Raw genomic sequence first — 26,499 nt, forward strand, 5'->3', positions numbered from 1 at the left:
ATTACCCTGACAAAATTACCCACACCAAGAACAGACGCACCAAGCCTTTCTAAAATTATTTCTCTTTCTCAAGATCAAAAGATTGCACACGGTTCCGAGGCGAAGATTTCTGACCAGCCCACATGCCTACAACGGATGAACCTGCTCGGCATTGATATAGACTTATTATAGAGCATCATATCGTATCTTATGTGGATTTGTCTTCGGCGGCACCCAGGCTAATGCCCATCTCCACCTTGTATCTTGTGTATTCGAGTGGATCTTCCACATATAGGCCTGCAGTGTAAATGTGCCAGTGTAAGTATAGTGTAATGTTCGTGTTCTGGCAAGCCATTTAGTCACCAGGGAGCACACACCACCAGGTCATCCGCTATCTGGCATGCGAAGCCGAAACTGGGTCTACTAAACTTTCTATGCTGTAAGCAAACAATCCCGCACCCATCAGTAGTAGTGCAAGGCTGATGGTTGCCTGCAATCCCGCTCCCAGGCTGCCCACTCCTAAGGAGCCAGCAAAAAAAAAAAAAAAAAAATACACTCGTGCAAGTAAGGGGAAAAAAAAAAAAAAAAAAAAAAACCACCACACATACTCGCAAGAGTGCAAATCATATCAATATTATCTTCCAGATACTTAAGAATATAAAGACTCGTGCGAATCCGTTAAACATAATACAAAACATCAACAAAAATTATCCTACCCCCAGAGAGTCAGTCATCAATCTAGGGGACAAAAATCCTTCCCACAGACAGACCCAATCAGTCTGAGGGGAGGGGAAGAAAAAAATATATATACAATATCATGAAGCTCATGAAATTTTAAACATGAATTAATACAGACAATTGTTTCAGTTTATGGAATACTCTCCTACAATAATCCTGAAACAAAGCAAAATTGTCAAAACTAGACATTGCAATTGCGTTTCATTGCCCCTGCTTAATTCAGACAAATTAGATATCAAAATACATCTGTATTCCTCATAAATCGGGCAGTCATACAAGACGTGCTCCCAAGTTTCTGGAGACCGACAAGAACACAGGGGATCTGTTTCCAAGCCTAAGTCACACAATTTGAATTTTAACGAACCATGCCCCGTAATAAAGTACGAGATTTCCATTGTTGGATAAAACCATTTGTTACTTTTACTCACATTAAAATCTACATCTGGAATGAACAACCTGGTGACTGTTCCAGTATCACTTGTATTCCATCGATCTTGCCATATTTCTTGTAATTTTAACAATATATTTATTTCCTCAGTTTTTCTACCAATCAAAATATTATTTGTTATACCCATAAATGTGATCTGTTTACCTCTTCTTAAAAAATAACTAAATGCCCTATATACGATAAACAAATCCATAGGTAAGGCACCGGCAATGACTTGCAACGCATTTGTGGATACTGTTTCGCATACTCTTAAAATAGCCAGCAGCATGGATCTTTGTACTGAATTAACTTTTTTCCTAATTCTAATCACACTTACCCTCCTAAACCAAACGGATGCTGCATAAGCCGCTACGGTAAAAAATGGCCTTATAGTAAAGACTGAGGACCCATTTACCAAGCCCTCAGTCTTGTAATCCTAACAATTGAGGCCGTAAATTTCCTAATTTTAACACATAAATGGTCCAAATGCGCAGTAAAAGACAATGTATCGTGCAAAATAATCCCTAAGACTTGGGGAAACAGAAATATTTGTTTTTCATTAATAACCAATCTGGGAGGCCTGTTGTAATCTAACTTTCCCTTAATCAGCATCATCACAGTTTTACTTGAAGAAATCCTAAGTTTGTTGTTAGAAGTCCATTTTACCAAACTGTCAACAGCCACTCCAGTTTTATTTTGTATATCTTGTCTGGATCTGCCTTGCACACACAAAACTAATTCTTCTGCCTAAGCAGTTTTATGGCCGTCTACACAATCTTTTCTAACCACACATATTCAGAACTAGGTTCCAAAATATTTGTCCTAGCACTGATCCTTGAGGGCACCCCCTATTAATTTCTCTCTCATATTTTAGGTGCTGAGACCTAACCATTATCATTCTTTGACTCAAATAACTTTTGATGGTCTTATACAACAGGTCTGGACAACGATAGAAGCACACTATCGTGCCAAACTGTATCAAAGGCGCCCTCAAAATCAATAAAGAAGGCCAAAACATACAGCTGGATTGCAGATTGAAATCAATCAAATTATGAATAGCGTCTTCTGTAGAGCACTTCTTTTTAAATCCAAACTAAAATGGAAAATCTAACCTCCTAACTAGAAATAAAGTCTCCAATGTCATCAATAACTTTTCAAATACCTTACCTAAATTACCAAACAAAGAAATAGGCCTGTAGCCTCTAGGATCTGTTATTGGTTTATCCGGCTTTTGGATTCTGATCCTTGAGGGCAGATAATAGGAACTGTAATGTAATATGTAAGTAACTTACGAATGTGGCTTCAGGAACATCAGTTCAACTCCGCCATACACACTGTAAAGATACAGACTCTGTAGAATAGGCCACTATGTGAATTGAGTGTTTGTGTGGATTGTGCCGGTAGGAACTATAGCGCTGCCATCTTTCAGCAAATCTACAAGCTGATGGGCAATGTCAGTGAATGTCAATTTATAATGTACAGTATATCTATGTAATAATTTGCCTCTGATGAGCAATGTCAATGAATGTCAATTTATAATGTATATCTATATAATTATTTGCCTATGTCCCTCTGTCCGGTTCAAAGAGCGTTCTTTGAACTTTAATAAGTCAAAGACTAAACAAACTTTTGACCTGATTCCTTTCGCAATAAAAAAAAAAAAAACAGTAAAAATTTCCGACCGATTAAAAAAAAAAAAAAGAGAGAAAAAAAGTTAACAGTTCTGTTACGAAAAACTGTTGAGCAATAGTTTCTTTGTACCGTTTTGGCGAAATATTCGTCACGGGTACACTAGAATAATTGTAATTTTGTCTATGCAATAATTGTAAATTTTTTAAAGGACGATCTAGTCATACATGTAAAAAAAATTGTCAAATTGCATTTTTGGTCATTTTTTTAAAATATGTTTTATTACCCGAGTCCGTTTCATTGATACCTTAGCTGGCTAATATACAGGGTGTTTCAGTTAAACGTTTCAGAACTTCTAAGAGGGGTAGGGTACATCCTGACAACTCGAAATCATATAGCAATGTGGGGTCGGAAATGCTTTCCTGAAGCGGTGTTGTACACAGAAGCACCATAAAGAAAAGAGACCGTAAGTGAGAAATCGTTTTAATAATACATGAAAAGAAGCAAAAGGTACATGGATTAAAGTAAGTGTTCGAAGTTTCTTCCACGGGCTACAATGCACGCCTCACATCTCCGACGCATGGACATCCGAACATTCTGGAATACTCCAGGCGAATTTCGAATTTCTTCGGCAGCTACTGCGATTCTTGCAACCAGCTCCTCAGCATTGTCAACAGGGGTGTCATAAACTAGCGATTTCATATGACCCCAGAAATGAAAATCAAGACATGATAGGTCGGGTGACCGAGCAGGCCAACGCACGGGACCACCACGTCCGATCCACTGTTGACCAAATGTGACATCCAGGTAGTTACGAACATCTCCGCTATAATGGGCAGGGGCTCCATCGTGTTGGAACCACATTGTCTGTTGCGTCGATGCAGAAATCTGTTCATCTCTCAAAAGTTGTGGCAATACTTGCTGCAGAAAGATCAAGTAGATAGGTCCGGTTAGACGACACGGTAACAGGTAAGGTCCGATGAGGTGATCTCCCATAATACCGGCCCATACATTGACCGAAAATCGAATCTGTGCTGCACGACGTCGTATTGCATGCGGGTTCTCGACCGCCCAGATATGGTCGTTATGCGTGTTGAAAATTCCTTCCCTTGTGAAGGAATTTTCACGGTCATATGAAATCGCTAGTTTATGACACCCCTGTTGACAATGCTGAGGAGCTGGTTGCAAGAATCGCAGTAGCTGCCGAAGAAATTCGAAACTCGCCTGGAGTATTCCAGAATGTTCGGATGTCCATGCGTCGGAGATGTGAGGCGTGCATTGTAGCCCGTGGAAGAAACTTCGAACACTTACTTTAATCCATGTACCTTTTGCTTCTTTTCATGTATTATTAAAACGATTTCTCACTTACGGTCTCTTTTCTTTATGGTGCTTCTGTGTACAACACCGCTTCAGGAAAGCATTTCCGACCCCACATTGCTATATGATTTCGAGTTGTCAGGATGTACCCTACCCCTCTTAGAAGTTCTGAAACGTTTAACTGAAACACCCTGTATATATACCCCCACACAATGCAAGGCCTTGAAATTCCGTATTGCAGAGAGGTTCTGTAGGAAATAATACATGTTGCATATGATTATTACGCTTGATTTATAAATAAATAAATATTCGTGTTAATTTATTATATACGCAAATCACTACTGAATGTCAAAAAAATTTGATTTAAGGAGAGATTTTGTGATGCGTTGGTTACTAAAATTATTATGTTTGATAAATTATACTTCATATATGGGAAAGTATGCAAGGTATGCTATATTTATTCTACGAACAGTTCTATATAAGATAACTGGCCTATAACTGCTATTTGAAAACCTTTCAATTCCACAATTTCAAGAAAGAGGGCACTAATTGTTCTCTGTAGCGATTGCTTTATTGAATGTTTTCATTGTATGAAAAAAAAAAAAATAAATAACATTATGGGATTCGTCGTCTCGAAACACTAGACACGTTGGACAGACAACTTGCGTGATCGAGATCTGCTAATATGTGTAATATTTTTAATTCTTTTTCGATTTTTGATCTGATGGTGGGAATAGGATTTTTTTTTCTAGTTTTTGGTATGTATCTGTATCTTGTAGGTTTGTCATTATTAGCGGGTCTCGATCACACACGTTGTCTGTCCAACATATTAAATGTTGTGTGAAAGGCATGCGTGTTTTTATTTAGCGATTCCTTTACTGTTTAATGCTCAGTATTTCAAAAATAAATCTGAAATAAATATTTCAGATATAAATAGTTTGATATATTACACAGGTGCAGGACTTTTAATTTTATTTTCCCTTAAATAAATGCTAGGATGCCATTTGCCGACGGAATATTAGAATAAGTGAGCATTCTGACAGACTTATATATATATATATACACACACTCAGTGGTCACTGAATAGTGACCACCCTACCAGTAATCGACTATGCCGCGTAGCTGGCAGTATAAAAAGCCGAACAGCTTTGAACGCTAGAGCAGTGGTAATTTGCATCTGGTCGTGCAAGTCAAAGTGATAAATTAGAAGTTATGGGACCTAGTAAAGAGATCACAGAGTTTCAAAAGGGCATGATTGTGAGGGCTCGTGCGTCGGGTGCTTCCATATCAGAAATGGCACGTCTTTGCGGTTGCTCACGGCCCACTGTGGTTAAGGTGTACAAAGAATGGTGTTGAAAGGGCCAAACTACCTTCCGCCGACAGAACTGTAAAGGCTGTAAACCCTTTGGGATGCTTTTGAACTGTGTGCAAGAACATGACGTCTTAGGTCAAGAAGGGGAAATAGCCACCTTACAGGAGGAATGCAGCAAGAATCCAGACTCCATATACCAAAACATGTGTCAAGTGTTCCTTAGAGGGCTACTTATTATTATTATTATTATTATTATTATTATTATTATTATTATTATTAGCTATATGGTGCAAGGAAGTCTGAGGCTTACGCTGCACTAGTCAAAAAAAAAAAAAAAAAAAATTCCTGAGTTACCCCGAGAGAGAGAGAGAGAGAGAGAGAGAGAAGAGAGAGAGAGAGAGAGTGTTAAAAGTAGAAGGGAATCACCAAGAAAGATAAGAATGATGATATCCATCTCAGGACCCTGGGTGTGCCAAGCCCATACTCACTAGTATGAGCCCCTGGTGTTTGTTACCCCTCTCTTCCCTCCCTGTTGGTTTGATCGTTTGTTCAATTTTGACTATTTTTGCTCTTCTGTCTTGCCATGCTGCTGGCATTATTTATTTATTTATTTATTTATTTTTAATTCTTATTCTAATTTATTTTTATTGTTATATATATATATATATATATATATATATATATAAAGAATCTTTCTTTTATTTCCTAGCCTAACATTTAAGGTTAGGTCACGAAATATAAGGAAACCTTTTCTGTTATTTCCTAACATTTCCTACCATTTAAGGTCATGTTACGAAATATAACGAAAAATAAAGAAACCTTTTCCATTTTTCGTAACCAAACCTAAATCAACAATATAGTAAAAACACTCATGAACTCCAAAAATCTGATTTTAATAATGAGAAAAAAACATAAAAATGAACAGAACGAAACTTTTATTAATTTAGTTTCATCCAAAAATCAACCAACATTTTATTTTCATTACAAATTTCTTCCATATTTAAAAGATTCATTGCTATTATTACCTGTTTATAATGCCAACCAATGACTGCACAGTAGCTTGTCATCTGTCGTGCCCACTCCAATCATTTCATTGTTTGCCACGCCTACCTGTCAATCAATATATCGTTCTCGACTTTGCTCCAGACTGATAACACCTACCGTCTGGTTACCGAGGGAGCAGCACTAGAGTCCGGTGTCGGGAAACTAATTTTCCGCGTAAGTTATCCAATGTTTCTCGTTGTTCTCGTGTTGGCTTTCTTTACCTTAGCAGAGAAAACTTTACTATCAACCTTAACCAAACACTGCTTTCAACACAGACTAGCACATCTTCATTCAGTTATTAGAGGAAGATCAATGACACAACTTATAAGAAACACTCTTCCAAATTCAGAAAGCATTAAATGTAAAGCCAAAATGGATATACTGTTCTTCAACATAAAATCAGCATGCAATGCCATCGCAGTACTAGCCCTTCAATCAATCTCAGACGAGTACTTTTCAATAAAAGCCAACATAATAAAAGCACTAACCAGGACAGCAGAGAAAAGATATCTTAAAGTTACTCATAAGGATATGGAAGTTAGTTTCACTGTTATTTGGAGTATTTCTCAAGGAGGAGTTTTATCCATTTTATTTGCAGCGGAAATAAATAAAAAATATCAATCCCTTACATATATAGATGATATAAAATTCACAATTACATCCATAGATCCTAAATCTGTTCCAAAGGTATGTAAGTGTGCAATTATGTTATTAAATGCCCATGAACGTTCTATATAATAGTACAAATTTCTCTTTTATGTCTTTATGCCTATAAAAACACGATTTGCGACCACATCATTTCATTCCCATTTTTTGACATACTCAGTGGGATAACCACATCTCCAGTACTAAGGATGGTAATCATGGTTTAGAATTTATACGGCCCGCCCGGAAAGTGAACTAAAGCATCATTTTAGAGAGTTGCGCCACTGCCTGTACAAGCATGCAAGCGACGAGCTCGACTGTATCAAATGTGTACATGTAGTCCCGTGCAATCATATGTACACTGAATACAGTTATATATGCATCAATCTTTTCATATTGTGAAATTTGACTATTTTAATATAACTTGTTCATTTTATTGAATTATTATTAATTTGTATCGAATTTGTTCCGAAAGAGGAACGTCGATTTCGATTGTTGTGTTTTTAATCAAAGGTGGACTGAAGACTATTCATTGAGACTATTTTTCAATGAGACTACATTGAAGACTATTTCTTCATTGAGTTCGACGAAAAAGCAGTATGTGTGTTGTTTAAGAATACTGCATCACTTTTTAAAGAATATACCGTAGTTTATCTCGACAAACAATAATGCGAAGAGTAGAAGATATTGGAATTAAGAAAACAACAAAACACATTGAAACCGAATCAGTCAAGAAATTTATCTGCTGTAAGTGCCAGTTATCAAGTTGCACATTTGATCGCTTTTGAAAGTAAACCGTTCAGTGATGGTGAATTTGTTAAACGTTTTTAAAAACTATGGACGAAATTTGTCCGGAGAAACCAGCAATGATACAAGACAAACAATTACGCGAAGAGTAGAAGATATTGGAAAGAACTTGTTCCAACAAATTTTGGGAAGCATAAAACAAATGAAATATTTTAGTGTATCACTGGGTGACAATACTGATGTAAAAGACACAGCCCAACTCCTTATCTTAATACGTGGAATTAATGATCATTTAATTCCTCTGATTTGTATGGTGACAACAAATCGTTTCAGAATACGTTGTTATTATTTAAATCCCAAATTAAGCAAGAATCCATTTACTTCTTTGGCTGAAAACTACAATCCCAGCTTGCAATATGAACTTATTGATCTTCAAGCCGAAACATGGTTCAAAAATAAGTAGGTGGACTGCGAAAATAAACTACTTGAATTCTACAAGGCTCTCTCATCTGAAGATTTTCCACTAATAAAAGAAAATGCCATGAAAATTGCTACTTTGTTCGGATCAACGTATGTTTTCGAGCAAATTGTTTCACGCATGAAATGAAATAAATATTTAAAAAGAAACTGAGAATTGGCGTCACAAATTTTAAACAAATTTTGAATAGTTATCTAAAAACATTTAGCCTCAATCATCTCATTAAATGTTAAGTTTTGTTCAGTAAATGTTGTGTATTCTACGTAATAACATTTTTGAATATTTTTCATTTTAGGGGTATCGTTATATTTATTTATTTATTCACCTTAGATAGTATGAACCGTAATGCTCCTGTAATGCACCTTAATATTGAAAAGCAGTGATCCTTTTCAGGCTGTAAATTTTCTCAAGTGAACATTTAAAAGCAAAAGTATTAAAAAAAAAGTAAAGTATTTTTTTAAAAAAAGAAAAAAATAAAGTATTTAAAAAACAAAAGTAGGTCATATTTATTTTAATTATAATAAAATCTAAAAAATAAATCACTGACATATGTTTAAAAGTGTTCCGAATTTGCATTTTTTATATATTTATTTAGCCTGAAAATAAAAAACTGTAACATGAAAACAGAAACTTCCTTTTACATGTAAGAAGATATGGAAAACGTAACACACTAATTTTTCTCGAATCACTCAGTGCGGCCCGCGAAACAAATCTAACTTTCAATATGGACCTTTACTGGAAAAGTTTGGACACCATTGGTTTAGATGATTCTTTGAGATGGCGGGCCGTTGGCCGACGTACTTCAAGACGGCAGTCGTAGGTGGAGTGGCAGGTTGGCTTAATGTGTCAAGCAGTGTTACGAGAAGAGCTGGCCAAGGTCTCCCGAGCGCTGCGTCAATCAGAACAGACTGCTATCTGCCTGGCTCTCACAGCAAGACGGAACGCTACAATGTCCTGTCATCAACTGTTTCTTGAGGTTGCTGCGGCCACAGGTGAAAACATTTCCAACCGGACTGTGTTAAGAAGACTTAGCAACTCTGCGCAAGAAAGCTAGTGGTTTGTATCGTATTAATCACGAACCACCGGAAAGTTCATCGAAACTGGTGCCATGAATGGATCCCTGCCAAATGGACTACAGTTCTCTTCTCTGATGAATCCCGTTTTAGCTTACAGACAAATTCTAGACGTTATTTCATCTGGAGACAACGAGGAATCTCCCTCCCCCAACATCAGAGAAAGGGACACTTACTTATGGAGGCGATGTGGGGCGGAATAAGGAACAGTGGCCGCACCTCTTCATGTTTTTGATAGGGATACCGTAACTGCGCAAAGGTTAAAAAAAAAAAAAAAAAGGTAAAGTGCAGCCATTATCAACCCACTGCAGGATGGAAGCCTCCTCAACAATTCATGCTGAGGGAAATGTACCATAATCTGCCACGCTGGTCCAGTGCGGGTTGGCAGATCGAGAACAAATCCTCGAACCGACTTTTTAGAGGTGTGGTTGGCTTAGATTTTCTTTTCATGTGCGACAACGCCACTACACATAGAGCTCAAGTGGTGGAGGAGTATCTTGAAACTAACGATGTCCAACGACTGCCGTAGTCAGCACGATCACCACACTTAAATCCGATCGAACATATGGGGGACTCCTTTGGGCGTCGTGTTGCATGCCGACAGCCAATTACTCGGTCATTTGGTGAGCTAAGCTACGCTGGTGGAAGAAAGATTTGTTGCCCCAGAATCTTATAGGCACCCTTATATCGAACATAGTTCACCTCTGTCAGGCCTGTTTAGTCTTTGTAGGGGATAATACGCCGTGCTGGTGTCATGTGACCATATTTTCGAGCATCTTGTATCAACTTCTGTAATGTGAGCTTTTTGGTAATTGTTATACAGCCCCTATAAATGTCCCTTATACCTGTCCGAAGTTTCTCGCTGTCTCCACATTTCATCGTTATTCAATGGTACACCACCATACCAAATATTGTATAGCTTCATCGCAAGCTGCATGAGTTACACCACGTTTTCTCTCTGTTCTGTTAATTTTGTCTAACGGCGTACTAAAGTAATCGTTGTCTCCATACAATTATGTCACAAACTGATTGACATGCCCTCGTGGGTAGTATACGGTTGGTACAATCGCCGTCATCCCCCCACACCGGGTGGAAAAAGGTCTGACTGAGTTCGAGTTCCGTCGATGACATGAGTAAATTTTATGGGCCTTTTTCACAACCTTGCTGAGTTAGTCAGAACAACAAATTTGATATAAAATATAGCTTACTTACTGTTACACTGGTTGAGTTCTACTTCACCACTTTTATTCTTTGAAGCCAACTTCTTGTCTATTTTAAAAATAAATCCATAGTATACAGCAGCATATATAATGCACATTACTCCTGAGCAGAGACCCATCACTCTGAACGCCAGACGAGCTCCGTAACGACTCATTATTGTACCACCTATGAAGCTGCCAGAACCTCGTCCTGGAAAAGTAAACAGAATCTTTATTAATCAGATTTAACGCAAAACTAAAAATAAAGTGAAAAACCATTATTTTTAAATTAAAAACATTTAAATGTTATATACATGCGTGCACTTTATTTACATTTCTAAACGGTGTTTGTGAAGTATTTTACGAAATGTTTAACTTTGCAGCCTTTACGAAAAGTCGTTTTAAATACATTAAATGTTTTTATTTCTTACCTATATATGGTGCAAAGCTCTGAGGTAGAAAATTACTATTTTTTGATGAAAACTATTTCTAGTACTATAGATATATTCTTTATGGCCACTCCAAACAGGAAAAGTATTGGAACTAACAGTATTCTATTATCGTATATGGATTGTTGTTGGGTTATAGTATCATCAACGACTAAGACCATATTGCTTCGTATATGCTGGGCAAAGTTACATAAGTTACAGAGCAATAAAAAGCCTATAACAGCTACAAATTGATCTGTAATAGTGCCACAGAAAAGATTAGGCTGGCAAAGACAGTTATTTTGCATCAATATATACGGAAGAAAAACCTTTTATGTCAATGAGAAATTATGGGAGTGAAGTTAAAATCTGCAATTAATGGTATTGAAATTTCACATGATTATTTAATGAAAAAACTTACGAGCCTACAGGCGAGTAAGACTCCTGGGGTTGATGGCATATACCCTATAATTTTAAGGGAGGCGGCAAGTCAGTGCATTGAACCACTAAGCCTAATTACGAGACCATCACTGGATTGAGAGATTCCTTTGGATTGGAAAAGTGCCAATATATCTCCAATACAGTCTGCGCGGGTAGCACAGTGGTATCGTCACCATCCTTCCCACACCGGGTGGAAAAGGCCAGGGTTCGAATCCCGTCAATGACGCGAGCAACTTTAGTGGACTTTTTTCGCTCCGTGGCTGAGTTAGTTGGTCTCAGGCGTAGATAGCAAGGTTTTTTATCCCAGAAACTGGGTTTTTTTCGTCCAGAAAATCAGGCACATCGACCAGAGAACACACGCAATATACAGACATCATACATACACGGATATATATAAGAAATTACAGGTGGCCCTAATATAATAATAATTTGAATTTTGTATTTGTATCTCCAATACATAAGAGCGGTTCTAAGAGTGTAGTGGGAAATTACCAACCCGTCGGTCTAACTTCAGTAGTAAGTGATCAAGGGGTTGAATTCAGGATCATTTAGATAGAAATGGAATTCTGAAGGATACGCACCATGGTTTTGTGAAGGGAAAATCATGTTTAGCAAATCTGTTTAGCAATTTTGACAAGTGAATAATTTCGACATTGTTTATTTAGATTTTAGCAAAGCATTTGACTCAGTCCCACACGAGCGGTTACTTTATAAGCTGGAACAGGTTTAAATCACAGGGAACACAGTATTGGGAACACTGTTGTTTTTGATTTTCTTAAATGACATCGATGAAGGGATAGAGGCTGTGATGTTTAAATTTGCAGGTGATGTAAAGATTGATAGAGGAGTTAATGATCACCGCCAAGCAGAGCTTCTTCATAAAGACCTAGATAAACTTTAGGAATGGTCAGAAAAGTGGCAGATTTGCTTTAATCCAGCAGAGTGCAAGGTATTACACATCGCGAACAGCAACCTTAAAATAACTTATACACTTGGTGGAGTTGAACTAAAGACAGTAGTTGAAGAAAGAGAGTTAGGAGTTATGATACTGTCAGACATGAAGTTCTCCGAGGTAGACAAGTTGCAGGGAAGTCCCATGGTGTCGTTTCTATGATCTATCGAATATTCGCTAGTAGAGATATGTACTTCATAATCCCATTATATAAGGCTAAAATTAGACCACACTTGAAATACTGTGTTCAAGTGTGGAGACCGCACCTAAAAAAAAGGAGACTTGATTGAGGTGTTTAAGGCGCTGAGAGGCATAAGTAAAATGAATGAGGACGAAATTTTTATGGTTATAAATGATTCTAGAACTAGGGGCCATAATTTCAAGTAACGGGGGGGGGGAGTTGTTTAGACTGGATTGCAGGAAGTTTTATTTTAGCTAGCGAGTTGTAAATTACTGGAATAAGTTACCTACATGGGTGGTAGAGGCTGACAGTTTGGGGAAATTCAAAATTAATCTGCATAGGTTGTCTATTTCCTTTTCTTTTAGTATTTGTTAAATATTTATTTTATTTTATTATTATTATTTTACTCTTTTTTTTTTTTTTTTTTTTGGCTGGTGCCGCATAAGCCTTAGGCTTCCTTGCACCATATGGTTATTACTAATACTAATACTAAAAAAAATGTTCACGTGGAAATATCTATAGAAAAGGCCTGCCACAGTATCGACCTAGTTGCTTTCTTTTGAACAGTCTAGGAGTTTAAAGAATGTTAGGGGCACTATCTCACATGTAGGAACAATATTCCAAAACAAAACCTAGTTTTTTGCGATACACAGGAAGCACATTTTGTGGTATGTTTATGATGCTAGAAATCAGGGTTATCCGCCAATAAAGATACGTGCTCTGGTCTACAAATCACTGTTGTCGAAGATGAGCAGCAGACGATGGATGATGAGCATGGGAGCAGTATTTTTTTGCCTGAAATAAGACAGGCCTGAATTTTAGAAATATCGAAATTAAGAAAAAAGTAAAATGGTTTTATCAACTATAGATTATCAATTAAATTAACATTTTCTACAATGAAATTTTGCCGAAAACTGTAACAGAATTTTTCTTCGGAGCTGCTGCTGCTACCTGCAATCATTAAACACCATAATAAGCAAAAGAAAATCTAAAGAGAAATAATAAAAAATAATGCAACCGTTCGGGAGCTACAGTAGTTGATGCCGCCATGGTAAACAGCTTATTGTATTATTGTGCTTATTTATGTTATCTTTCATATTTTTTTAAGTTATCCTTGAAGTGAGAGTTGCCATGTGCTTTTAGATTTCCTTTTTTATGGCATGCCTTATTACGGCTGTAGTTGCACCGCCTTTTGCTAGGTTCTATGCTGTTGTGCTTCCTAGAGTGAGTATCGGCTTTTACTTCTTTTTCTTTGTTTTACTTTTATTTATTTCTCTTTAGAATTTCCTAAGCTTGTTCAGGCAGTTTAATTACAGTGCTTGCAGGTAGCAGTAGTATTTCATAAACTCAAAATTCATATTAGGGTCACCGGTAATTTCTTACATCTACCCATATATTTATTTGTCTGTAAATTGCGTGTGATCTCTCTGGTCGATTTGCCTGTTTTCTGGACGAAAAAACCACAATTTCTGTGGGGGGGGGAAACCTTGCTATCTACGCCTGAGACCGACTAACTCAGCGACGAAGTGAAAACCGATTAAAGTTCCTCGCGTCATCGACGGGATTCGAACCCGGGCCTTTTCCGCCCGGTGTGTGGAGTAGTACTTCATAAGCAGTTTACAGAAAGATTTACATGTGGTAGAAAGTGTTATTAGTTAGTTGATAACTTAGTTAGTTTTATTCTTCCTAGTGGAGAATTACTTGGGGATTGGCATTTAACGAATTGGTGGTTTGCACAAGAAGTTGAAGCTGTGTAGCGCAGAGTAGAATTTTTTAAACTGAAAAGTGTAATTCAGTGTGCTGTGATCAGAAGAAAAACTATGGATAGGATTTCTAGTCAAAGGAGGTCTTTAATAAACAGGAGGAAAAACGCATGTGAATGTTATGGAATAACAGCATTAGTTGAGTAGTTAGAAAACAGAGAGATGATTACCATGTACTGTCTAATCAGAGAAATTACTTACCCACTTGCAAAAAACAGAAGGCAGACCTTAAGAGATTGACATTTGTTTAGGAAACCTTTATCAAAAACACGATCAAACTTCTTGGAAATTTTAGATTTTCTACGAACTTTTTAATGGAATTTTGACCAAAGTTGAATAATATAAGTCACAGCTTTCATCGGTGGTTGTCGACATTGACGAAATACATTTTGCCGCCAGTTAGATGGAAGGTTTCAAGATAGTGAGAGTGTTGGAGGATGGAGAGTTCTCCATTGCTTTGGAAAGAGTTGAAGTAAGTGCAATGCAATAATTGAAAGGAAGGGATTTTTCACATTTTTTTAAAGGAAATGGCTAGATATGAGAAATTCCAATTCAGAATGGAAAACACCAGTGGAATAAGAGTGTGAAAAGGTTGCAGGCCTGTGTAACACAGGTTTTATAAACAAGTGGAGAAGTGCCATCAGAATCTGGAGAATTCTTGGGATCGCAATTATTGGATTCTTCTGATGTCTTTTTGTTGGAAAGTTATTGAATGGATTGTGTTCGGTATTATAATGGGAGATTTCGGTATAGTTAATTAATAGTGGTCATGTCCTTGTACTTACTTTCTGTGAGCGCATGTCTGAAGCACTAACTACTGCATCAGTCCTATTAGCATTCAAGAGCTAAGGGTGAAAATTTAAAGTGTCATCGAAAAATTGATGCTGTAGCTTGTCTGCAACAGTAAAATGTGGCAGATAGTAAAATGCAGCAACAGTAAAATGTAACATGAAAAACATTTTCAACAAGAAACAAGAAACGTTTTTTTGAAACTGAAGACCCATTTACACGGAAGCTCAAAACAAAGAAGTTATGAAGTTAAGAGAGTACTTGCGAGAATAACTTTATCAATGTCGTAAAAACATCTGCTAATAGACGATCTAACAAAACTCTGCCTTCTAGAAAAAAATAAGGAAAGTTTCTTATGATCAGTAGACAAACAAAGTGCAAATACAGGAGGATGTCCTGTATTTACTCTCCTAGAAAAGGTACCGTAGATCGAAATTCATCTCCTATAAATAATGATATAATAGAGGATTCATTTCTTACCAAGAGTTCAGTTCTATACGTAAAATTTATAAAAATTGGTACAAATAGCATATTTAACCAACTTAATCATATAGAAAGTCTGTGATGGATTATAACCATTATAATTACTTCGACAATCTACTTTCACTTATTATTACGTTTATTTTCATTTTAATCTATGGTCTTTTTGATATATTTCTCTGAGAAATCCATCCTTTGGGTACTAATATTTCCTTTTATCGGACTTGGGTGATGCAAATCAGAATTGCCAAAAGTCGCAAAAACGTCCTACACTTTTAGGTGATTTTTAGCACTGGATAGCGTATTTTTTTCTTTAATACTATATAATATCGGTGTAGATACACCATAGTCTACCTATAAATTAAACTACGTAGGTAGTGTAAAGGCATCTTTTTTTAATTGTATCTCATATTGTGGCTACCTTCACAACGAGATACCAGGTATTGCACTGCTTCGTATGAGTAATGCTTCTCTAGTAGAGAAGACTACTGTTATTTATTCAAGTGGATACCACCACCCGGACGGTACCGTTTCAAAGCTGTTAGCCTATCATCGGTGGGTGAGTGGGCAGGTACCCTGGTAATACAATATGCCATCACAGTTGCGAAGTGGTTCCACAATATGTGATGCCAAATGGGGAATAAATGATAATGTATTTTAAGGATGAAATTCACAGGGCATAATAACATATGGGTTTAAATAACTACATGACGAAATGCACAAGGCATAAATATTATTATGACTTGTGCATTTCGTCTTTAAAATACATTATCATTCTGTTCACCATTTGGCATCACATATTGTGGAACCACTTCGCAACTGTGATGGCATATTGCATTACCAGGGTATCTGCCCACTAACCGATGATAAGCCAACAGCTTTGAAACGGTGCCCGTCTAGGTGGTGGTATCCACTGGGAATAAATAACAGTAGTCTTCTATACTAGAGAAGCTTTACTTATTCGAAGTATTGCAATACCTGGTATCTCGTTGTGAAATAGCCACAATATGAGATACAATTAAAAACGATGCCTTTACGTAGTTTAATTTATGGGTAAACTACAGTGTATTTACACCGATATTATATAGTTATTTAAACCCATATGTTATTATACCTTGTGCATTTCGTCTTTAAAATACATTTTCTTTAATGTATATTATGCGGAGCCACCACTGATTTAAGAATCGTTGCCAAAATTTGCTAGTCATACAACCGTAAGTGATTAAAAAATAAAAATGATAAAAAATGCTTCTCTTTTAGCATCGACACTATAGATTCAATTTCTGACTTTCATTAAAAATTGAAAACTATGTAATTTTAATAATTATTATTATTATTATTATTATTTATTTATTTTTTTAATTCTATTCCTATAGTCACCCACAATGAGTAAATGCAAATTGCGTGCTGTCTCTGTATCGGTATTAAAATTGGCACATAGCTTTTGTAAGAGTTTCATACACTTTTAATGGAAAATGTTCTTAATCAGAAAACTTTCCCCATAATTGGAATTTATAGGATTTTTAAGTAATTTTTAGGATTACAAGACGATAGTTAACAAAACTTTCGATAATTCGGAATTCCAGTTGCTATTTTGTCCATTAAAATGTAGTGGAATGATTTTATTGATTATTTATTCCAAAGTCTTTATACGTTTGAAGAGATAGTTCTGAATATTGTATTTACTTAAGTATTAAGGTTCGGAGAGTTTCGATAATTACAAGTAAGGAGATTTAGAATAGTCACGAAATTATGTTTCCTTTTAAAGAAAATCAATAATTTTAAAGAAAATCAACACGTGTTACATTTAAATATTAAAATGGCATGGCCATCCTATGGTAATATGGCTATTACAAATAAGAATTAAAATCAAACACACATTGAGCTTTTCTGTAAAATTTAACTCTTCGTTCTGCAAGTTTTTTCCTTGAGGTTTTAGAAAAAAAATTGTTTCTTGATGACTGGTTATTAGATGTTATTGGATTACAGATCGGATATGAACCGCGTCTGTATGTATTAAAGTTCGATCTGTGGGTTTTTATTGTTCAACAGATTATTTTTTTTTACGTGAATTAAGACAGAATTTGGCTTTGGAAGAATTGAAATAATTAACTGCGATTGTTTGTGCAGAGTAAGTTTTGTCGGATCCGAAAATGGAATGTCATATCCGCTAGACTGAATAGTTTCCAGTCAAGGAGCGAAAGTCATTAATATTCAAGAGAAAAAGAGTAGTTCAAATTACAGTTCCTCTGAGAACTTCAGTTTAAGTTTAGAAGTTAGAAGACAGAAATGAATTTACGATCACACTGTAATTTCAAGATTTTAATGCAAGGAATCTCAGTGATATAAGCGAATTATCAAGGTGTAAAGAAATTAAAAAAAAAAAAAAAAAACCCACACATATAAAAGTGCAAATTTTGGGCAAAAATATTGTATAACGTAATGTAAATAGGGAAACCCGAACTCCGAACTCACACCTTTAAGAAATGTGTTGATCTATTTTTTTTTTCCCCCGAGGAGCCTAAACACTATTCTAACTTTTCTAATTATCCAGAATTTTTTCTGGTTAACAATTTACAGATTTATAGAAATAAACATTTTTCCGAATTTTCTTCGCATAGAAAACTCGGAAAACTTCGCATTAAAAAAAAAAAAAATTTTTTTTTTTTTCGTGCTAGCAGTTTTATATCTTCGCACTCTGAGCTGTTTTGGAATATGCCGCAGGACCTGATCTGTTATAATCAAAATCTCAGGGAGAATGTACAAGGGTAATAGTTAAAACAAACAGAGTGACAAAATAACCCGACATTTTCAAGTACTGGATAACTGCATAAAACATACACGCATAAAAGTGAAAATTCAGTGGAAAAAATCTTATTAATTGTGATGCAACTCTAATGAATATATCAACTTTCAATTTTATATATTGTTTGAGCAAATATTTCCACTATATTAATCAATAAATGTCTCAAGATAAATTTACTAGCAAATTTTTGGTACGGATTGGGATATAATCCAAATCATATAAATAACTGCGCATAAATAATATATAGTATACTGAAAGCGAGAGTAACCATTACAGTCATTTTTATCATTTAACATTACTGCAGAGCAGAGCATCAGTGTCATCTGGGTTGTAAGTTTCAATTTCACATTGAAACCGAAAAATAAATTTAGTGTTGTCCTTACCCAGATAAAGAGGTTTCAGATAAATCCCAGAAATTTTATAGCAAAAATTTGGAAAATTATTCTTTGTTTATAAATATTAGTCCTGAACAAAAATTTTACATTTCTATGGTATGAAAGACAATTTACTTACCTACTCCGTAATGGAGTCCTCCAACACAACCTTGTATGGTGGCGAGCAGACCATGCGGTGCAAGTTGCGCACTGTACGTAGCAGCAGCCACCCACATTAGGTGGTAGGTAAATGCCTCCATTGCTTCGAAAGGAATGCACCACCATGGATTACTGATATAAGAATATCCAAAGAAACGAATGAAGTAAAATAATAGAGCATTGATAAGAAGTTTCACTTGTCCAGCTTTCTTTACGAACCAGTCCGACTCGTGTAAAAACGGCAGTCCTACAATAGCTCCTGTAGTTAATGTCAGTCCTAGAAGGAAATTGGGACTCCCAAGATCAAGAAGGTACCAAAATAGGAAAGACTCCACGAATCCCCACATACTGCCGAGCCAAAACGTGACGATCATTAGCAAGATCACTGGTGGAACGCGAAGGAGTTTTCGGAAGTTCTGTAATACATTTTCTGCTGGAGGCGGAACGTCCACGTTCATCATCCATACAGCAATAGCAGTGCATACCGCCAGCACATTATAGAAGTGAAACGCTGGAGAATAATCCATATAACCTCTGTGTTCGCTAATCAGATCCACTAAAAAACCAGTTACAGGGGAGAACACGGCTTGAGCCAAGATAGCCCAGAAACGTTGACGACCGTATTGTCCTCCATGCGCTTCAACCATAGCCAAAGTTGTAGCATCTAGTAGAGTCAGACAAATGGACATGAAGATATTAAACAAAATTCGGAGAACGAAGTATAGCCAGAAGGTGAGGGCTCTGTTTCCTGTAGATCGGATACAATGATTTCTGGGAAGAGTACTATTTTCATCGAATACATGCTGTGCATCACAGATGGTGGAACACTTCTTTTCCGTTCCCTTTATGGAAATAGGACAAGCAAACTGTTCATACGTCTTCTGTTTTAGTGTTACAGCTTGAATTGGATACAGACAGGAAGTTCGTTCTGGATGAGGACTGTGAAAATGAACACCCAATGTGAAATTTTCTGATATGGTGTTATTCTCTTCAACTACGTGGCATATTTCATTTCCACTATCGTCTAAACATAACTCGTCCATTTTAATGCGGGATGTCTGATTGTGTGGACAATGAATACTGCAAGCAGTAAGTTTTAATATGTTTGTATCATTCGTGTAGAAAATATCGCACTGACCACCCCAGCAGTTATCTACTACTACGTGCGGGAAAAAAACTGGACCACAATGGATGTGGATGTCTGGAGGATCAACTCGAGGTCCTGGCACTGGAGGAACGAAAAGAATAGCCGTTGCAAAAGCTACCGAAAAGAGTACGCTCAACATCAGAACATCTTTATACCGACCAAGTTTGTCGGCTATCATTCCAGCAAAGGGAGAACAAAACACTTGAGTCACAGGTAGCAAAGTATAGATGATTGCCGTTTCCTCCACTGTAATACCCAGCTCCTTCATGTGGATGGTCATATAAGGTATTAAAGATGACGATGCTGTAGAAGTAAAATTCACCAGTATTAGTATTGTCCTCAATATAAAACGGTTGCACTAAAATGAAATTTAAATTATAACACGACAAAATCTCTTCTCTCAGTTTCATAATAGTCACTTATTTCCTTCCATTTATTGAAAATATTACGCAGCGGTTGCTATAATTTATAAGCAGTTGCGAGGAATCGAAATTGTCAAAAGAAACGCAGGAAAGTAAAGAAACAACAGTTTAAGATGAAGTATAAAGGAGGCACCATATTTATCAACCTAATACAAACGCTTTATAATACAAAAGCCGGTATCTGTAAGTGCCATGGCTCCAAGACCATGACCTAGAGACATGAAACTGCATGAATACTTGGTGGTTAGGTTTTATGTTTCCCTTAATGCTGTTAATCCATTCCGTGAGTTATGAAAATGTATAATTTGTAATTAATACCAGTAATACCATTTGTAATTAGTATCATCCGTAAGGGAGCCATTATCTGTTAACAGTTTTATGAAGTAAATGTTTCTTTCAATAAATTAAACAGATTATTTGTAATTGTTGCGTAAAATTATTGAAAACAACTTTAACTTGGAAAATTTGCAGTATTAATTAATGTTAATATTATAAATACAATAGTGCGCTATTATCAAATGACAAATACAATTAATGTCTCTTGAAAAATGTACAAGGTAATTAAAATAAATTAAATACACTTGCTTCGAAATTTTGCAGCATTAGTCAGAGAAATTGCCATATTGTTCCACAATACATTTTGTTCTCAATTTTTTTAACTTTCAGAACTTTATCACAAGTGAAACAGACTAATTTCTATACACCTGTTCCCTAAAGTGCTGAAAAAAAAAAAAATGAGATAAGCCTTCATGATCTCAGCATGATGAAAGGAAAATTCCAACTATACTCCTCATGGAGGGACAAACGCAGCTTGCGGAATCGAGTTTCTGCCTGGTTAAACGAACAACTCCATGGCACTAATGGCCTAGATCGCAGGTGCTATAGAGTAAGACATTCACTTGCCATGCACCAAAAAATAGTTACTGAACGCAGAAAGGCGGTGGAAGGCAAAAAATGCTGTATTCTCAAGAAAAACAAGCTCATTACACATCTCAAACAAAAAAGCTGTGCTGACAACTGTGAAACCTTTGCAGCACCAAGTGTTGGACCCAGTAGGAGAAAACTATATGTAGATCGCCAGTGGAAAATGGAAAGACTGGCGATCAGTATGCTCGACCTAAGGAAACAAGATGGAAGGAAGGGGAAGAATAACAGAGTCATGATGGTCACTTGATCTACTCAGGAAGTGAATGGAGATAGGGAAGAGTGACACTAGTGTTGGACAAACAGTTATGAGCTGCACTAGTGTTTTACAACCATAGACTCATCATAGTAATAATGTTAATGTTATCAACAGTTGCTGGTATAGCCATAATTTAAATCTACGCGCCTAAATCCACGCACTATCGAGAAATCGAAGAGATATACAGATATTTAGAAGAACTTCTAAAAAGGGGGAAAACAAAAAGTCAACTTATTGGGTGGCTGGAATGCTGCTATCGGAGAATATCTCTAGAAAGACATTGTTGTGAAATATGAAGTGGATACGAAATGAAAGATTAGTATATTTCTGCCAAGAACAAAAAAAAACCCATAAATTCTTCACACCTGGATCCCAACAGAATACATGGACAAATCTAGAATATCACAGTTGTCATCACATTTACTACATTCTTGTGAAATTATGGTAGTGTACCTAATGAAGTCATTTGCTTATTCAGGACGCGATGCTGATCCCTGTCGTAGGCATCTCAAGATGAAATGCCAACTGCAATGAAAGAAGCCGTTAAAATTAAAGGAAACTCAAGTGAAATTTCGCTGCAATTTAATAAACTGGAACTGGAACAAAAGCGACTGTATATTCCAGAAAGGATAGAAAGGCCCAAGAAACAGAAAAAAAAAAAAAAATCCAGTTACTCGAAAAAATCCTGAACGTAACAGAGGGAACAAAATTGATGTAAGAGGAGCTCCTTGAAGAACAGTAGCTCGGAATAAGGAGGAAGGAATGGGTAAAATCGATATGCTAACCATATTGCGAAAACGACGTGAAAAAAAAAAAGAAAACGAACGAGAGTTGTCCATGCATATGAAGCTAGAGGACGGAAGCTATGACTTCAAGTATCTGCGAGAAAGCTGGTAAAGAGACTACTACATGGAATGGAACGACTAAACGAACAATGAAGGCCATCCTTTGCACATAAGCTTATGCTGTTTTTATTTTGAAACGTACCTTTCAAAATAAATACAACATAAGCTTGATACCAGACGCTTCAAAAATTTTTAAGCATAATTAAAAAGAGAATTGATTACAGGATAAAAGATTGGAGGAAAATCAGCTTGCCTTTCACAGAGGGGTAGCCACCAGCGATGCAAATGTAACTGTGTGGTTTTTAGCCGAAAGGATGACCAACAAAGGGCGAATCCCTTTCATTGCTTAATTGATTATGAGAAGGCCTTTGAAAAATCTGTTTCCAATCCTCGACAAAGCTTGGGGCTAAAAAACCAGTTTTAAAAATCATTCTTCATCTCTATGTATTTATTACCAAGATGCAATCTCATCACCCAGGATAGAACTAAAACGTCCTGTAATCCTTGTTGAGCCCATCAGTTAAAGAGTTCGACAAAGATGTTTGTTCTTCGAAGGAACCCTCAATGAATACTATGGGATCATGGTGGACCAGGCTATTCGAAAATGCAATATGGGTATCGTAGTCAGTGGATAGCAAATTAGAGCCTGTATGCTAATGATCAAGCCATTATAGCGGGTTAAAAAAGTTCCTAAAGACCATGCTGACTAAGGCCAAAAACACAGCCAAAGATAGGACCTTTGCTTGTAGGCTGAAGGACGTCATTATCATTCTATACAAAAAGACGGCGCCTTCATGGTCATCAGTTGATAGAATCGCGGTCCTCCGCACACCAGGTGGAAAAAAACCTTATTTCGAATCCCGCCAATGCCTTGAGGAATTTGTATTGGCCTCTTTCACAATGTGGCTGAGTTAGTCAGTCTCAGGGGAGGATGGCATGGTTTTTTCTTCCGGAAACTCGGTTTTTTTGCGCAATATGGGCTAAGTTGCTGATACGCCTAAAACCCCAAAACAACAACAACAACAACAACAAGACGACGGTTCTACCACATTTGGAATATTGTATCTTGTTGTTGTAGGGTCTTCAGAGCATCATCAACTAAGGCCATATTGCTTCGTGTATATTGTCTCTAAATTGCGTGTATTCTGAAGTCGATTTTCTGTTTGAAGTCGACTAACTCAGCCACGTTGTGAAAAAGGCGCATAAAAATTCCTCATCATCGATGGGACTCGAACTCGGGTCTTTTCCACTCGGCGTGGGAAGTACGGCAACCCTACCAACTGTGCTACCCACGAGGGCTTGTACTTGAGTACTGCACCTAAAGAAAATAAAACATCTTTTGAGGGCTCAGAGATTAGAACGTGTATACCGTCTAGGCCGGGCAGATATCCATCAATCCATAAAAAAAAAAAAAAAAAAAATATATATATATATATATATATATACACACACACACTGTGCTGCCACTTTATTAGGCACACTTACCTAGTAGCGTGTTGAGCTTCCTTTAGCCTTCAAAACAGACTGAATTCGTCTAGGCATGAATTGAACAAGATGCTGAAAACGTTATGCAGGAATGGAGTACCATGCAGACATGTGTCACGCAGTTCCTTGAGATTTGACGGAGGTGTAGGCCTGCAGCGAACAGCCCTTTCCAGCTTATCCCAATGATGTTCAATAGGATTGAGATCCGTGGACTGAGTGGGCCGCTGCAGCAAAGAAAGGTCATTGTCATGTTCCTGGTACCATTCCATAGTGATTCGGGCTTTGTGCACCGGCGCATTATCCTGTTGGAAGTAACCATCTGACTGAGGATAAACTGTCAACATGAACGGAGGCACTTGGTCAGCAACGATGTTTAGGTACGATGTGGCAACACCTTCGTGAAAAAACCAGGAAGTTTACAGCCGCCATCATTAGAATTTCAAGAAATGAGTGGGGCCTGTCTAGGAGGACCCTGCTACTTTACTATAAAGTGGTATTCCTTCCCATAGTCTCATTCGCGGCCGGAGCTTGGTTCCACAGAGTGGTAATCGTTAAAATGAAGCAAAAACTCAACTCAATCCAGAGGGCTATGCTACTAGCAACACATCGAATCTGCCGAACGGTGTCCACTGCGGCAATCCAGGTTATTGCTGGGACTCTGCCTTTAGACCTATACGTAATATTTAGAGGATTATGCTTCAGGCTCAAAAAAGGAATACCTACCTCCATCATGGATATAGACCTATCGCTGAACGATGATAATAAAAGGGAAAAAGCTCGATGCTTTAAAGAGCTAATAAATGTCTGGCAAACAAGGTGGGACAATTCAACTGTTGGCACTGTAACCAGAAATTTCCTACCGGATGTCTCCTTTGTGATGTCGAAGAAGGTTAGCTCATAGTTCACAATTAGTCTGGAAACATCCTATCTCATTACTGGGCATGGATCCCTTAACGAAAAACTCCACCAGCTAGGCCTGTTAAACACTGACCTCTTTCTGTGGAGCAAAAGAAAACTGGCAACATCTTCTCCACGAATGTGCCTGCTATGAAGACATTAGGAATGAGCTGCGAAGTGAAGTCCCATCCTTCAGCATAAATCGAGTTGACCAACTTGTTCTGACCCGACATCACTTGTCTGCACTCCAGGCTTTTGCAGCTGCTGTCTTTGCCAGACGGAAAGATATGCTTCCAACTAATGCTGTAGCAACATAACCTCAAGCTCCTATCAAAGATCAACCTATTGACCTTTTGAGGCATATTATTATTCTATTTTATTTTTATTTTTTATTTATAATTTTTCCTTTCCTCATCTCTTTTTTTTTTTTTTTTTCTTCAATTTCCCACTTTTCTTTTCTCTTTTTTTTTTTTTTTTTTTCCTTTTTAATATCTATATTTTTTTTTCTTTATTTTATTTAATTTATTTATTATATATTCTTTTTTATTTATTATTTATTTTCTTTTATTATTTTTTTTTTTTTATCAAAACCTGCACCACGGGTGAATGTTTTTTTTTTTTTTTTGCTGAAGTCCCTCTGGAATGGGCCCCCAGAGGATCCTGGCCCACCTGCTGGCAACACCAGGTGAGTCAGAGTCTCTTTCGAGACGTTACGTGATATATACTGGAACTGGCCCACCTTCCCGTGGTGTGGACGAGTACCCAGAATCATCTGTCCAGGTGACTGATGCTTCTGGGTAGCCAAGCGGCCAGAACAGAACAACAGAACACACACATAATACACACAAACCGACGTCACACACATCTGGCCCATCTGTAGTGATACAGTTCTTCACAGAGATACGAGGCGGAGTTGAACGAATGTTCTAGGTGCCGCCCTTTACATATACACATGTCCACATGTCCACATGTCCACGATGTGGCATTCAGACGTGAATCTATGGGTATCAATGGACCCAACTGACCCAATGTGCCAAGAAAACATTCCCCACACTGCCCGCACCACCTTGCACAGTAGTCGTCAGACATGACGGGTCCATGGATTCATGTTGTTTTCGCAAAATTCTGAGCCTTCCATCAATATGATGCACCAGGAACTTCGACTCGTCAGACGAAGCAACTGTTTTCTAATCCTCGATAGTCCAGTGCTGGTGTTGCTGTGCCGACAGGAGGCGTGCTCTCTTATTCTTCATTGATAACAAAGGTACGCGATGTGGCCGTCGGCTGTTGTAGCCCATTCGCGACAAAGTGCGACTAGTGGTCCTTTGCGATATTTTGTTCTGCGCGCCAAGGTTGTATTCTGACCTGATGTGCGACATTGTGGCCCGTCTGTTTGCTTACACAATTCTAGCCATCCTCCTCTGACCTCTCTCATTAACAAGCGATTTTCTTCCACAGTAGTGCCGTCGAGAGGATGTTTTCTGTTTGTTGCACCCTTGAAACTGTGGTGTGTGAAAAGTTCAGGCGAACTGCCGTTTCAGAGATGCTTTGTCCAGCAC

At 37.3% G+C, this 26,499-nt stretch overlaps 1 protein-coding gene across 1 annotated transcript in view; it reads right to left on the bottom strand.

The window, feature by feature from the left end:
• LOC150081983 (major facilitator superfamily domain-containing protein 6-like) overlaps positions 1 to 26,499 on the bottom strand; it is a 67,812-nt gene that overhangs the window by 6,743 nt on the left and 34,570 nt on the right. Inside the window, exons 3-4 of the mRNA XM_090380390.1 lie at positions 18,942 to 20,411; positions 10,602 to 10,799 (exon numbers count right to left, since the gene is read on the bottom strand). Coding sequence (XP_090236516.1) covers positions 10,602 to 10,799; positions 18,942 to 20,411 — 1,668 coding nt within the window. The remainder of the gene's footprint in view (positions 1 to 10,601; positions 10,800 to 18,941; positions 20,412 to 26,499) is intronic.

This window comes from Mastigoproctus giganteus, chromosome 8 (assembly GCF_048544385.1).
Source record: "Mastigoproctus giganteus isolate SK-2022 chromosome 8, ASM4854438v1, whole genome shotgun sequence".
Classification (NCBI taxonomy): domain Eukaryota; kingdom Metazoa; phylum Arthropoda; class Arachnida; order Uropygi; family Thelyphonidae; genus Mastigoproctus; species Mastigoproctus giganteus.